Source organism: Saccostrea echinata, unplaced genomic scaffold (assembly GCF_033153115.1).
Source record: "Saccostrea echinata isolate AGI-Se365-2 ecotype Australia unplaced genomic scaffold, CSIRO_AGI_Sech_v1 ptg000009l, whole genome shotgun sequence".
Lineage (NCBI taxonomy): Eukaryota > Metazoa > Mollusca > Bivalvia > Ostreida > Ostreidae > Saccostrea > Saccostrea echinata.
The window spans coordinates 28,432,015-28,449,007 of NW_026889758.1; the positions used below are offsets into that span (position 1 = coordinate 28,432,015).

Genomic DNA, 16,993 nt, shown 5'->3' on the forward strand with positions numbered 1-16,993 from the left:
ATGTGGTGAAAATGGATGAGAAAATTGTATTTAGCTTAAATTCATAAAGAAAAAAAGTCGTTTGGAAATATATATGAAGAATGTGACACAATTGCTGTGAATATGAAATTTAAATACAAATGAGATTATTATCCAACTGTTAGTAAAAAATGATAGCATGATAACCTTTAATCTGCTGCAGGCAAGATAATTATTAGCTCCAGGGGGCTCATTGCATCATTCATCGTTTATACTAATTAAGTGTACAACTGGAACATTTTCAGCATCTTTGACTGTTTTGCCAATTTATTCTTATATTACCGGTAAGTTAGGGTTCTACTCCACAACCCCAGCTCTACTCCACCATCCCAGATCTACTCCAACACCCTAGCTCCAAACCGTATGACAGACATGTATGGAATCAACATTGGTATCAAAATATGTCTTACTGCCTAACCCTAAACAAATTAAAACATCATGAGATAATCATAAAGAAAGTTATTATTAAAAACAACTAAATTTTGTGGAAGTACAGAATGACAGATGGACAAGCAAAAAGTGTGATACTATAGGGCACTCAAAAATTCTTGTGGGGCCCTACTAATACAGTTCAATAAATAATCTAAATTGTGTATAAAGAGATAATATGAATACATGTATACACATAGAAACACAATGAATAAAAGTAGAAAAAGTTTACTTTATATTTACACTATACATGTACATATTAATTGGTTACAAAATATAAGATGATAATAAATGACTAGATGTATTGTGTATTTGGTAACAAGAAAATCTTTAAATTTATGCAATAAGCTTTTTAAAAAAATACTAGTATTAATGCAGAAATGCAAAAAGACTTTAGATTATAAATTATGAATAGATAGTATAAAGAAAAATAAATTCAAAATAAAACAAAATAATAATAATACATGTCTATAAACAGAACAAACTTGACTAATGAATACAGGGTTGTATTCACCCTGAGTTATTTTCACCCTATTACACTTCAAGTGTTGACTTGAAAGTGGTTTCACCCCACTTTGCATTCATGTAGACATGGTGGTGGTTTTAAAGAGCCATTACTTTCTCTCTGTTGAATTTGTCCTCTGACTTCTAGGGCGAAAGGGGCAATGATAAAATGACAGTGAAAATTTCCCTGTATATAACATATCTTCCACAAGTACATGTATAATAACTGTACTGGTACTTAACAATCTTAACTACAAGTACAAAAATTGAAGGTAATTTTGTGTAAATCAAGACTAGTACACCTTTAATGGCAACTCAGAATCCAAAGTCTCCATCTATATCATAGTCATAATCATAAATGTCATCATCATATTCATAGGCATTGTCTGAGTCATGATCAGAAGGTGAGGTGCCACTCTCCTCTGTGTCCTGGTCGGAAAACCTCATGGTCACCTGCAGGGCTGAGGTAAAGGAGTCATCATACTGTGTGAAGGTTTCCAGTTCTTGAATGTCTGAGCGACTCATTTGTCCTGCTGTCACCAATGATATATTGTCAATTGGAGGAGGTTTGTGAATAACTGCTGAGGGGAACATTTCACTGATTTCAATCATAGATGTGGTAAAAGGAGCCCCATTACTCAAGAGGAAAATGCCTGAGTCCGTGGCAGCTTGTATATGGAAGCCATAGGAATCTGTATGAATGTCTGTTTGCAGGCCTGTGCCTGGTAGTTTCCTCAGAGATGTAATCCACTTGCATCTGACTTCATCTAAAACCAGAGCTGGTTTTCCTGGGAGAAATATCAAGAGTGTTTCATCTCGAACACAAAGAGTGTATGGTTTTGCAAAATCATCATATGATATTTCTGGTGGTGAAATTTCCCATGAGTTGAAAATCTTTGACCGTGAGTCAAACATTGCAAATCCCACAGATTTCTTTATGCAGAATTCTTCTGAAGGGCCTGTCCTGTGCCTAAACCACAAGAAAATGAATCGGTCATTCTTCACAGCCATTCGAGCAAGGGAAATAAATCTTGCCCCTGGAATCTGGAAGCATTTGTACTGAGAGTTATTCATATTGCACAAAAACAAATTTCCAGTGCCTTCCTTATTTCCTGTAATGTAAAGGTGAGGTCCACAAGCTACAATGGCAGGAGGTACTGATTTATGATTGGTTAAGGTGGTTCTATAGCAAGGGTTGTAGAAATCTCCTGTTTTAAATGAGTAAAGAGTTGGTTGTCCTTTTAACAGATCCAGTGCTAGGACATTGATTTTCAACATGTCTGTAGGATAAGGAAAACTTGAGCAAAGATATAAGTACAAATAATTCCCATGGGCGACCATACTGGACACATTTTGCCTGGATGGTATGAAGTGAATAAGTTTATCTCCTAACATGTTGAAATGACACCATTTTTGTTCCAAGATGCTGTATACTAACATTTTGAAGAATTTCATCCCTGGATTACTGACAACAGCATATAAGACAGGGCTTACCCCATCCCCATAATTAATGGAACTGTGCAGAACATTTTCATGTCTGTGACTCAATTTATTCACTGACTTTTCATTGTGTTTCTCACAAAGAGAAGACTGCATGTGAGTTTTCTTCTTAGTTTCAAAACTTGCAATAGTACTTGTAACTTCACATGAATCATAGAGACAAAGCTTGATGCAAGACACAAGATCATCAAAATAAATAACTCGTGATGATTTGTCATGATCTATCCATCTCTTTATCAGTCTCTTCAAATCATTGTAATCTGTATTATGAACAACTCTGGGGGTTTCTAACAATCTAAACAAGTTCTGCGGAGATAAGTCTAAAATTTCATCATGGAAAATCAAATAGTCATGAAATCTAGACTCAATTATCTTTTGACATGAACCAGCAACTTCCTGAAGATTGTGATTTTCTGCTAGAAAATTAACTCTCAGGCAATTTGAAAGGTCGAGATTTCCTAAATCCAAGTAAAATTGCCTACAAAAATCCTTCACGTCATCCAACAATAAAAAATCTGAAATTTTAAGAATGTCTTCCACATTGGATACATTTAACGTGATAGCCCCAGTGTACAAATAATCTAACACCAACCCAAATATTTCTGGGTCTTCTAACATCAATGATTCTGACAAGTTAATAAAATCGCATGTTTTTTCTCTCATTTCACACGTAAACATGGATAAGAAATACGGACTCCACAATGCCAGTATTGCCTTGTGTGCTCGGAAGTCCTTTCCATGTAAACATAACGTGATATCACACAGCTCCCCAGTCTCCCTTTGTCTTTGAAGAGGCCGGATGATGAATTCTGTCGGATTTCGTACAAACTGCTTGCGCTCTGCTCTCATGTAATGAGACATTGTTCGTAGCCAAGGGTATTTAAACCATGTTGGATGGAAGTTGTTATATCAACAAAACGCTCACGGGTTGCATTTCCATGTATCTGAAACTCAAAGGCAAATAAATTATGCACACAATCTTCATCGATTTGTTTTGACTGGAAATATATATAGGAACATAATGATCAAGTAGAGCACGGGTAGTATTATTTTTCCGGAAATAATAATAAAAAAAGAATCAGCAAACACTCGTAAAGTTTCGGTTGTATACGAAAACTGTACAAAAAATTACATTTTATCTCCAATTCTTAAATATATCTTTTTTGGTTTTTAGAAATGAATTAGATAATTTTAAATATTTCCGGTTTGAGGACATAATATCGTTATCTACAGGATGTAAACTGTGGCCTTCGGTAGTGTTATCTGTGTAACAGAACAAGTACTTGAAGATGATCACAGAACGGATATTTGATCTATCATATGAAAGGTAAAACATAAATTTTATCTTGCTATGATTATTAAGACAATTAATCGTAAAAAAAAAATCTTTGCAATTTTTCTCAGTATTTCGGTGAAGTCTATTTCTTCATGTTACCTGGTTATGGAGCAGAAAACTTTGTGCTTGCTACATATGTACTACTGTTTATTATACAATTACTTGTACTGTGCTATATATTTGGTTATATAGTGTTTCTTTTGTAGATAAAACTAATTAAAGCGTTACACAGTACATCAAGCATTATTTGATCTACAAATTATAGATTATATAAAGAAATGACTTGGTAAAGGGGAGGGGGGTATAGTGGTGGGTTCACATAATTTGTTTACTGAGGTTTTTCTACGGTTCTACTAAATAGAGAAGTCTAGAGAACTATTTGGTGAATTCAATTTAATTTCATGCATAATTGAGTTGATTTTTACTTCAATTAACAAATCATATTCTATGTATAAAATCAATAACAAGGTCATTTTGTGAATGTTTTCCCTCTAAATAGTTGAAAACCGTAACTTTTTAAAACAATTCATTATACACAGGCGCGGATCCAGGAATTGAAGTTAGAGGGGGCGCCAAAAGTAGGCAGGGGGTCTGGGTCCTGGATTCTAGAGATTTTGTAGGGTAAAGATGAGGTCTACCGAGTGGACATTTTTACATTTTCTCGACGAAACTATGATTTATGCTAACTTTTACAATTTTAGGGGGGGGGGGGGGCGCGCCGGGCGCGCCCCCCTTAAATCCGCCACTGATACAGCAAACCCTACAACCTCCGTTTCAAGAACCCATGGTAAGCCGTTAAACTTTGCACTCATAAAAGTTCAGCGGCCTGCATCATTTGAAGGACAATATTTATTTATTTGTATGTTTAAAAAAAAACTGATAACATATCAAAGATATGATCTAATCAGACATATGCGCAGTTTTCACAAACAATTCTCTATGACATAGATCCGAGACTCTGACTAGAAATATAGATCTATGACGGTATTATATGCATGATAACCTATGATACAGTAATTAACACATCACATCAGGTATGATTTACTCTAGCTTCCGCCATCACTGCACTTGTCAATCTCTCCAAGAAAATAGACAGAGATAATTTTGCGTGGAATATTTGTGTCATTTACAGAGAGAAAGGAATCAGGATGTTAATGTTTGTTCAACATACACATCAAAATAATTAAAAGGTAGATCAAGAATTTTTTTTACGAGGGGCGGGGGGGGGGGCACAAATTTTCGAATGGGAAAAAAAGTCAGACAAAAGAAAGAAAGATTGCTTAACACACAAGAGCTATGTGTGTGTGTGTGTGTGTGGGTGTGTGTGTGTGTGTGTAAAGCACTAAAAATGACCAACAACACGAACAATAAAAATTGTCAAATTTTCGGGACGCCCTGTCCCTTCCTCAGGACAAAGAAAAAAAGTTAAGAAGTCAAAAAAAAAACAAAAAAAACAAGGAAACAAAAAAATAAAAAACGACTAGCACTACTACTAAACTACCAAACACTATGTATTTACAATGTTACATTGTACATGTTTAATTTGATTGATTGATTGATTGTATGTTGTTTTACGTCCCGTTCGAGAATTTTTCACTCATATAAAAGATAAAAGATACCGCAGAGTCTGACACATCTGTTTCATATTTGGATATTTTACTTGAAAAAGACGTTAATGGTATTCTAACAACCAAGCTTTATGATAAACGTGATGACTTTAACTTTTCAATTGTCAACTTCCCTTACTTGTGCAGCAATATACATTCATCACCTGCATACGGGGTATATATCTCTCAGTTGATTCGATACGCAAGAGCAAGCTCTACGTATGTACAATTTCTAAAACGAGGTAAATTATTGACAAACAAGTTGATGAAACAAGAATATCAGTTGTCTCGTTTAAAGTCATCATTTCGTAAGTTCTGTGGTCGATTTAATGACCTTGTCAGCAAATACAATTTATCATTGAGTCAAATGCTGACTGACGCTTTTCATATTAATTGTTAGGCCATTATTTACACACTGAATTGTCGACGGATTTTTCCGTTATTTCCTGATCATGACAAGAAGCACACGGCCGGTGTGATCGGTCGGCAGGGGATGCTCACTCCTCCATGGCACCTGATCCCACCTCTGATGTTTTGTAGGTCCGTGTCTGCTCTGCTCCTATTTTGTGTTGTTTAATATGGACTTTTGAGCTTGAATACTGTTCGTTATCTCCATATATTTCATAGAGACGGCACCATATACCCGTGAAGGGCTTCAAATTTAGACCTTCACTCTGGGCCATTGAGCAGTGAGGGTTCTTTATCGTGCCAACGCATGTCGTGACACGGGACCTTGGTTTTTAAGGTCTCATCCGAAGGACCCGCAACTTTCACTTCAAAGTACCGAGCGCTTGGCGAAGGAACAGTTGTTACCTATTTTTTATCGACTTAAGTTAGTAGCGGCCGTGATTCGAACACACGACCTTCCTATCACGGAGCGAGCGCTCTACCGACTGAGCTGCCGTGACGGTTTTAATTTGAAGTTTTTATAAGGCCAACATTTTTTTTATTTTCTGTTTTACGGGAATTTTTTTCAAAAATTTGAGTCGGGGGGTCGAAATAAAAATAAAAATAAAAGCTCGAAATTTAAGCAGTCGGTCAGAAAAATAAAAATAAAATGAAAAAATGCAATAAAATTTTTTATTTTTAATTAAGGACGGATTTTTTTAGTATGACCTTAATTTGTTAGGAAAACAGTGTTATATGAAAATCTTATGTATACAAAACACAGAATTGGTACTGTTAATGTATGAATGAACTATTTTAAATTCAACTTCCTCTTAGATATTTGGGACAGGGGGTGCATTTCTAGTACTAATAGCTGGTAGTTTGTAACATTAATGCGAATCAAACATACAAATCTATAGTCTTCCCTCAGTTGTCAAATATCATAGTGTCACCAAAGTAAACCTATAGGACTTATGTCACACCCCTCATAAACTTTTCAGAATCTTTTATTTTTCGGTATTCAGCAAATAACAAGATCAGGACTAGCTCTGGCAAAGTTATGGCGAAAATACAGTGAGACATTCAATGTATCAGCTAAAAGAAATTAATTCACAGAAGTGCACATGAGACATGATAAAAAGAAAAGTTGTATAAAAATTTTTCAACGCAATGCCAATTAATATATATATACGTAGGTGGGGAAAAAAACGTACCGCAGCATCTCTTTTGAAAACATATTCAATCTTCCTCAATCTGTAGTATATATATGATCTCTTTTTATCCTTATATTTTTCTTTCTGTGCATGCTAACTTTCAACATAATTGTAGAAAATACTAGGGATGTCAACGAATATTCGAGTACTCGACTATCGTTCGAACATACCGACTATCGACTAAAATTTCTTTAGTCGCTTATTCTTTAAAAATCTGTTACCGGAAAGTAATTTTTAATTCAAGGTAATAAACTTGCATTAATCCATTTCATTTATTTAAGGAATAACTGTCTGATTTTTTGGATTCATGATGTGATCAATCGAGTGGCTTGCGTGATAATTTGCATAAACGCCGAAGGCGTTTATGCATAAAATTATCACGCAAGCCAATCGATTGATCATCGTCATGAATCCAAAAAATCTGACAGTTATTCCTTATATTTACATGCTCCTGATTCTGCAAATTCCCGTGCTAATAGCCCCGCTTCTGTCTCTATTTGTCCCGCCCCGCACGTGATTTTTTTTAACCGCGCCTATCGATGAACCAGTAGATTTATGTAGAAATAAAGTATTTTTACAATTTGTAATTTTATTTCGGACAAAGACATTGGAAATGTAAATATATACAGATCAATGTTCTCTTAAGTAAAACTCAGGGTATGGTTTAACTGTTCAAAGGAAATTATTAAATTTTAAGGTTTTCCGTTTCAAACGGAAGACCTTCTACTGATTCTGATGGTTAAGATTATTATTAAGGTCTTCCGTTTCCAACGGAAGACCTTCTACTGATTCTGATGGTTAAGATTATTATTCTTTTTTTTTTTCTTCTTTTTCCTAGACGCCAACTTTGAGACCTCATATCTCGCTCATTTCTCAACGGATTTTGCTCAAATTTGCAGAGTTTATAGACGTTACAAAACTCTATCAGAATGCTGTCAAACAGTTCAAAAAGTCACATCCGCTTTTGAGTTATTGCCCTTTAAATGAAAATTTATTAGGCTTCATTTCCAGACAAAGGCTCTGAGACTACAAAAGCTGGAGCAGAAATTCTACCGAATTTAGATAATAGAAGGATTGAAGTTGTGCACATCGGTTTTTGTTTTTCGATTTCTGTATTCAAAATGGCGCTAATTAGGGGTCAAAATTTAGAACGCCTAAAAGAGCGAAAATTTAGACATATTTTCCTTTGTATCTTTAAAACTAAAAATATTTTGATAAGACATGTAGAATAAAAGTTGTGCACAATTTTAAGGCCTTTCATTTGACACCACTAAAATGGGGCTGGCCCCTCAAATTAGGGATCTGGAGCCCTTTATTGTTTTTGCTTTATAACTCAAAAACGGTAAATATTTCGAAATGGCTGTCGTTAAAAAAGTTGTTCTTTAACATCTTATTGATTTCATGAAAATGTTATTTTGTTCGAGTCTTGTGTTTTAAATGCGCCAGAAGCTTGACCCATTTACAGGTAACTGTTTTCATTCAGCAAGTAAACGAGAGCTCTTCATGCGTGTAACTAAAATAAACTTACTATAAATAATAAATCTGGCTACATTAGATGCTAATATTCTTTAGAATAAGGTTCTTGAAGTGTTTTGTGCTTTATTTCCAAGTTATTTTTTGACAACTTTTCGTTTTATTTCATTTTTTTCAAAGTCGAATAAACCAGTCTACTAAAAAAAAGGAAAAAAGATAACCTTTTATTCTTATCAGATAAAAACAAACAATATACTGAGAAAATAAAACATAACTTTGAAGCATAGACTATTTACAGCCATTAAGTGTGCGCCTTTTACATTCACCTTGTGTGTTTGCAATTATGTAACACCTCCCTCGATAGCGCGTAGGAAAGGAGGTCACCGGGGATCGATCGGCGTGTGTGATCCAGCGACCTAGTCATACAAAAAAAAATCATAGAATGGCCATTCCAAATTCATTTTGTAAACTAAGTCATGAGTGGATAAATATGTTGAATTTTTCAGATTATTTCATAATATCTTTCATAAAATCGCTAATGTATTTTATTTAATATTTTATTCGCTGAATTACAGGAAAGTTGCATAGTTATTTTTATAAACAATTTATTTCTCGATATCGAGTTAATTGTCTGTTTTATTCATAATAAAATTCAAAATATGTAACCTTAATTAATTCCTACTAGTAATGGAACTTTTGAAACTTAAATGTACATGTATGTAATCTAATATACGTTCTTTTGTCGACGCCCTTAAAATGTACAACTGTATATATACAAAGCGCCCCAAATATATGCATATCGAGCGTATGGAAATACAAAATCCCACATTCATACGCGCCTCCAAAATATGTAGAATGAGACATACATGTGTAACTGTATTTCAATATTACAAATTTATTAGACACCTAACCTTGAACAAATTATTTTTTTCTACTAAACTTGTTATTGTATGCGAACAAAATGAAAAACATGTAATTATTTATAGGTTCCCATTATTTTTTCTGAAAATCAGAACACATTTATCAGCTCTCTTAAGGTTTTACGGATACATACAATGTACACGCATGCAAGTACAGAACATGCACGTTTTATAAGTGCATAATGCAAGAGCGCCCCAAATATATGCATATCGAGCGTTTGAAATTCAGAAAAATTCTAGATCCCAAGTCTTTTTTTCCCATTATCTTTGCAATAAAATATCAGTTAAACTGAAATGATTTTATTGATTTACAGCATATATTAAAGTCAATTATAGGTCCGCTGAGTTGATCATGAGTTGTTTTCATAACGGGTAGTCCTTCTGGCCAGTCATCGTCACGGCTTGTAACATCGTAATTACACAGGTAAATACTAAGATGTTCCATAAGAAATGAATTACCGGGAGATGTCTCGTTTTCTCTGATCATATATTAATTGACAGCGTTTATGAACAGCTGTTAAATCATAGGCCTTTGTAAACCGGTAAATCACAAAAAAGAAAAATCCGAGACAAAAAACAGAAAATATAAATGTCTCTGGAAATAACATTGCCTTTAGATAACTAAAATAAATTAACGTCCGCCGATTTTTGAATTAATCTGAACATTCATTGATGTGTACCTGTACAAGCAGTGTGTATATTTTTATGAAGCCTTCGTCCAAACGAACAATATCATAAATCTTGAATGAATTAACTAACCCCTCAGTACACACACATTCGCCTACACCTGAAATCTAATCAAAATCAGATCTTTTTTACGACCCGAAATTCTGATAGTCGCTGTATTTCTAATCTGATTGACTATACATGTACAGTACATGCAACGCGGATCCCGTATTTCCCGCGCCCCGTCGCGGTATAAACACAACGCTGGATTTGGCCAGGTGAGACTGGTAAACCGCGTTCCCTCCGCGGGAAATTCATCACCTACCTGTCCCCGCCGCGGTTAAATCATCGATCAACTAGTATCGTAAACAAACGGGAGTTATCTCCCCGAACAGGAATTTTGCGAAATTCCCTCTTAAAAAAAAACAAATTAAAATCCCGCAGTGTATGTATATTTATGAAAGTATTTTCTTGTATTTCGAAAAAGGTGAAAATAATGAATGAACAAAAAAAAAATGTAAAGCAGAATATATTTAATCGTTTTTTTTAAAATTTTATTTATTATTATTAATTTTGTTAAGTTATATATCAATACTAAAGCGACATCTTTTTTAAAATAGTATCAAGAAAACTATTTATAAGCTGAGTCATTTGAGAGTTTAACGTGACAAACTTTAATGTCGGAAATATAAGTTCTAATAACTTCTCTTTTCAAATTATATGCGAACTGCAATGTTACATACACGTGCTAAACAATAGTCAGTGCGAGTTCCGATTAACAGTTTTCAGCATTCCTATGAGGATAAAAATATATCTATATACTGTTCATGTTTTTTTTTTTACCAAATTTAGAACAATATAATTCATTTAAATAATTTCACTTTACTGTATTAATGTGCAAGCATTTCCCTGAAATTGTTGAATGACCGGAAAGCTGTAATATTCGATGGTGAGCGTTTGCATTGAGTAGGCGCGTGAACGTTATAAAAGATATCAATAAAATATAACAATTTTTTCCCTCGATATTTACTTCTTTTGTAAACAGTGGTTTTTAATTTAAACATTTCTCTAATTACAGAAGATGGAATGTGCATGGTGATGAACTTCACAAAACAATTAAAACGGGGGGGGGGGTATATCACTAAAACTTATTATTCTCAATAATACTCAAGAAAAAAAATCAATGCCAAGATTACTTGAATATATTCTGTTTCTTTGTGTATTAAGTATTAGTCGCGATCATTTCCTGTGTATAGGGATTAGCAGAGCAAGAGCAGGAAACGGCATGCCCTAGGGGTTTCACACCTGTCCTAGAGTACCTGTGGTAAATTTCTCTGCATGTGCAAGGCGTTGTCTAGCCATACAACACACCAGTCCCTTCAACGTTTCATTATTTCATTATTTCTTCATTTTCAAATGTAACTACAACCATGAAAGTTACGCGAGTCAATATATACTTTTTTTTACCCTGAGTGTATGTTAAAAGGAAAAAGATCAATCATACTTTTAAAACAAATTAATAGAGTTTAAATGAAATAAAATAGATCAAATCAAATTATGTTTTGTTACTTTTTTTAAATGCCGACGGGCTTGGTATTTATGTTTCTGTTTAATATATATGTACATGTACATGTGCATATATTATGCAAGTAGAATGTAAAATAAAAAAAAAAAACGTACGGCACGTGCAACGTTTTTCCTTCGGTCAGTTTATTGATTTATCGAGTCCATCGATTAAAACAAAATATTCATGATAGAATTTCAATGAAATGAATTGCTTCTGGATTATTTTTTTCAAGTTTCAATATGTCGTTTCTGTGAACAGATAATATACTGTAGCCTATTTATCAGTTTATTGTCCAGTTGTGGACTTTGACTAATTCTACGATCAAGTTTCTGAAAAACACCGAAATAGTGACAGCTACAGACACTATTTAAGGTCTTCCGTTTAAATAGCACGATTAAAGACAAAAAATATCTACCGAAACAAGATCATCGTCGCAAGCCACGGGTTTTGTGTCCATTCTATTTCCACAAACCCGTGGCTGCCTCCTACCAAATTCTCTCGTTCTCGCGACTGAATCATTGAATATTTATTAAGTGACGCCAGATTTACCCTGACCAATGAAATCACTCTGTAGCAATTTTTGGTACGCTTAAATGGCGGTGCCCATAATGAAATCATGTTTGCAAAGCGTGGCAGATTTATTGAAAAAAAAATACGATAGATCCTGAAGAACAGATGTGAGTAACGTATATTCTAAAATACTTACAAGGTTTTACATTAAAATACAGGGTTTCGAATGTAGACGTTGTGTGAGAACGCTGAATAGCGTTACTCGTTAAGAAAGGAAATTGGAACCGAAGTTGATGTACAGCTCGTGGTTATGGTTACATCCAAATACAAGATAGACTGATCATTTTCATTGGTTCTGACTTGAAGCGTCAGATGTTATTCCATTGGTTGAATGTATGTTATTAATATTCATGAGAACGAGAGAAATTTGAAGGAGGCAGCCACGGGTTTGTGGAAATAGAATGGACACAAAACCCGTGGCTTGCGACGATGAAACAAGATATAATAAAATATTTTGGTGACATGTGGTAGGTACATGTATATGATATTTTAGGCCTGATATCCAAGAGGGGTCCAGTGTTAACAAATGGAAGTGACTTACCTTCTCTATTTCATAATACCGCGGGTATGATTTTATAATAAAACGTGAATTCTACGTTATTTTTATGGATTTTTCATATGGAGTACATTGTAAATGTGTACTAGAAGATTAATTTATGGAAAAAGACGAATAAAAATATTCTTGGACCCCGGGGTGTATATTGGGGGGGGGGGGGTCCTGTCCACAAGCACCTGTGCAGCATTCAAGCTTAAAAGACCATTCAAACAATACAAATCAGGAACAGTGCAAATCTTTTGAAATCAGAGGTAGAATCAAGTGCCATGGATCTGTCATGTTGTAAATTTTGAACTTACCGGTTGTCAGTATTTACTGCCACCCGGTAAATTCAAAATTTATAGCATGAGAGATCCTTTTCACGCTAGCACTTACCCCGACACGAGACCTTATACGGTCTCATCCAAAGGACCGATCTCCACGTTTTACTACTTATCCAAACTGGGCATAAAACATTCTCAATGAATTTTTTAATCATTATGTTGAACCTAACAAATTATTCCGACTCGCTGTATGATCTGAAAAAACATGGCTGAACTTATCCATTCAGAAACTCACAGACTGGGATTGCTTTTAACCAGTGTGTGTTATGGCCTTGATGCAAGGTCATTTGGTCGAGTCAAGGTCACTGACAGAGAAACTGTAATTTCGCTACCGTATTTGTACTAGTGAAACATTGCTGGTTTCATGCAGAGTGTGACATGGCCTTGACTCAAGTTCAAGGTCACTAAGGATAAGATGTTTTGACTGTATGTATGGACTAAAAGAACATGACGTGTCACTGTGAACTTTTCAAGTCGGTAACACACAGATTGGGTTTTATGACGAGAGTGTGTCATGGTTTGACGCAAGGCATTTGGAATGTTCAAGGTCACGTATATTCCTTTACAGTTTTTCCTAGCGAAATATTGTAAGTTGCTTCCCCTTACAAGATTGCTTACATGTATAACTTTAGAATGTGGCATGACCTTGACTCAAGGTCACTTCTTCCTTCCGCAGCTCCAACGGAAGACCTATTCGTTGCTTTGCAACGAGCTCGCTCTAGTTCTTTTTTTTTTCTTCTTTTTCCTAGACGCCAACTTTGAGACCTCATATCTCGCTCATTTCTCAACGGATTTTGCTCAAATTTGCAGAGTTTATAGACGTTACAAAACTCTATCAGAATGCTGTCAAACAGTTCAAAAAGTCACTTCCGCTTTTGAGTTATTGCCCTTTAAATGAAAATTTATTAGGCTTCATTTCCAGACAAAGGCTCCGAGACTACAAAAGCTGGAGCAAAAATTCTACCGAATTTAGATAATAGAAGGATTGAAGTTGTGCACATCGGTTTTTGTTTTTCGATTTCTGTATTCAAAATGGCGCTAATTAGGGGTCAAAATTTAGAACGCCTAAAAGAGCGAAAATTTAGACATATTTTCCTTTGTATCTTTAAAACTAAAAATATTTTGATAAGACATGTAGAATAAAAGTTGTGCAAAATTTCAAGGCCTTTCATTTGACACCACTAAAAAGGGGCTGGCCCCTCAAATTAGGGATCTGGAGCCCTTTAAAGTTTTTGCTTTATAACTCAAAAACGGTAAATATTTCGAAATGGCTGTCGTTAAAAAAGTTGTTCTTTAACATCTTATTGATTTCATGAAAATGTTATTTTGTTCGAGTCTTGTGTTTTAAATGCGCCAGAAGCTTGACCCATATACAGGTAACTGTTTTCATTCAGCAAGTAAACGAGAGCTCTTCATGCGTGTAACTAAAATAAACTTACTATAAATAATAAATCTGGCTACATTAGATGCTAATATTCTTTAGAATAAGGTTCTTGAAGTGTTTTGTGCTTTATTTCCAAGTTATTTTTTGACAACTTTTCGTTTTATTTCATTTTTTTCAAAGTCGAATAAACCAGTTTACTAAAAAAAGGGGAAAAAAGATAACCTTTTCTTCTTATCATATAAAAACAAACAATATACTGAGAAAATAAAACATAACTTTGAAGCATAGACTATTCACAGCCATTAAGTGTGCGCCTTTTACATTCACCTTGTGTGTTTACAATTATGTAACACCTCCCTCGATAGCGCGTGGCAAAGGAGGTCACCGGGGATCAATCGGCGTGTGTGATCCAGCGACCTAGTCATACACAAAACAAATCATAGAATAGCCACTCCAAATTCATTTTGTAAACTAAGTCATGAGTGGATAAATATGTTGAATTTTTCAGATTATTTCATAATATCTTTGATTAAATCGCTAGTGTATTTTATTTAATATTTTATTCGCTGAATTACAGGAAAGTTGCATAGTTATTTTTATAAACAATTTATTTCTCGATATCGAGTTAATTGTCTGTTTTATTCATAATAAAATTCAAAATATGTAACCTTAATTAATTCCTACTAGTAATGGAACTTTTGAAACTTAAATGTACATGTATGTAATCTAATATACGTTCTTTTGTCGACGCCCTTAAAATGTACAACTGTATATATACAAAGCGCCCCAAATCTATGCATATCGAGCGTATGGAAATACAAAATCCCACATTCACACGCGCCTCCAAAATATGTAGAATGAGACATACATGCGTAACTGTATTTGAATATTACAAATTTATTAGACACCTAACCTTGAACAAATTATTTTTTTCTACTAAACTTGTTATTGTATGCGAACAAAATGATAAACATGTAATTATTTATAGGTTCCCATTATTTTTTCTGAAAATCAGAACACATTTATCAGCTCTCTTAAGGTTTTACGGATACATACAATGTACACGCATGCAAGTACAGAACATGCACGTTTTATAAGTGCATATGCAAGAGCGCCCCAAATTTATGCATATCGAGCGTTTGAAATTCAGAAAAATTCTAAATCCCAAGTCTTTTTTTCCCCATTATCTTTGCAATAAAATATCGGTTAAACTGAAATGATTTTATTGATTTACAGCATATATTAAAGTCAATTATAGGTCCGCTGAGTTGATCATGAGTTGTTTTCATACCGGGTAGTCCTTCTGGCCAGTCATCGTCACGGTTTGTAACATCGTAATTACACAGGTAAATACTAAGATGTCAATCCATATATTTTCCATAAGAAATGAATTACCGGGAGATGTCTCGTTTTCTCTGAATATATATTAATTGACAGCGTTTATGAACAGCTGTTAAATCACAGGCCTTTGTAAACCGGTAAATCACAAAAAAAAAATCCGAGACAAAAAACAGAAAATATAAATGTCTCTGGAAATAACATTGCCTTTAGATAACTAAAATAAATTAATGTCCGCCGATTTTTGAATTAATCTGAACATTCATTGATGTGTACCTGTACAAGCAGTGTGTATATTTTTATGAAGCCTTCGTCCAAACGAACAATATAATAAATCTTGAATGAATTAACTAACCCCTCAGTACACACACATTCGCCTACACCTGAAATCTAATCAAAATCAGATCTTTTTTACGGCCCGAAATTCTGATAGTCGCTGTATTCCTAATCTGATTGACTATACATGTACAGTACAGACAACGCGGATCCCGTATTTCCCGCGTCCCGTCGCGGTATAAACACAACGCGGGATTTGGCCAGGTGAGACAGGTTAACCGCGTTCCCTCCGCGGAAAATTCATCACTTACCTGTCCCCGCCGCGGTTAAATCATCGATCAAGTAGTATCGTAAACAAACGGGAGTTATCCCCCCGAACAGGAATTTTGCGAAATTCCCTCTTTTAAAAAAACAAATTAAAATCCCGCAGTGTATGTATATTTATGAAAGTATTTTCTTGTATTTCGCAAAAGGTGAAAATAATGAATGAATAAAAAAAAATTTGTAAAGCAGAATATATTTAATCGTTTTTTTTTTTTTTTTTTTTTTTTTTTTTTTATTTATTTATTTATTATTATTAATTTTGTTAAGTTATATATCAATACTAAAGCGACATCTTTTTTAAAATAGTATCAAGAAAACTATTTATAAGCTGAGTCATTTGAGAGTTTAACGTGACAAATGTTAATGTCGGAAATATAAATTCTAATAACTTCTCTTTTCAAATTATATGCGAACTGCAATGTTACATACACGTGCTAAACAATAGTCAGTGCGAGTTCCGATTAACAGTTTTCAGCATTCCTATGAGGATAAAAATATATCTATATACCGTTCATGTTTTTTTTTAAACCAAATTTAGAACAATATAATTCATTTAAATAATTTCACTTTACTGTATTAATGTGCAAGCATTTCCCTGAAT

The 16,993-nt window shown here is 34.2% G+C and overlaps 1 protein-coding gene across 1 annotated transcript; it reads right to left on the reverse strand.

Annotated features, from left to right (window-relative positions):
- Nucleotides 1-922: 922 nt before the first annotated feature.
- On the reverse strand, nucleotides 923-3,410 carry LOC133182151 (uncharacterized). The gene has a single exon (XM_061316880.1). The coding sequence runs from the start codon at nucleotides 3,310-3,312 to the stop codon at nucleotides 1,267-1,269; it is 2,046 nt and encodes a 681-aa protein (XP_061172864.1). The 5' UTR covers nucleotides 3,313-3,410; the 3' UTR covers nucleotides 923-1,266.
- Between the last annotated feature and the right edge of the window lie 13,583 nt (nucleotides 3,411-16,993).

Bases quoted from the DNA above. Each gene is read 5' to 3' on its own strand.
- LOC133182151 (XM_061316880.1), bottom strand. From the start codon at position 3,312: ATGTCTCATTACATGAGAGCAGAGCGCAAGCAGTTTGTACGAAATCCG.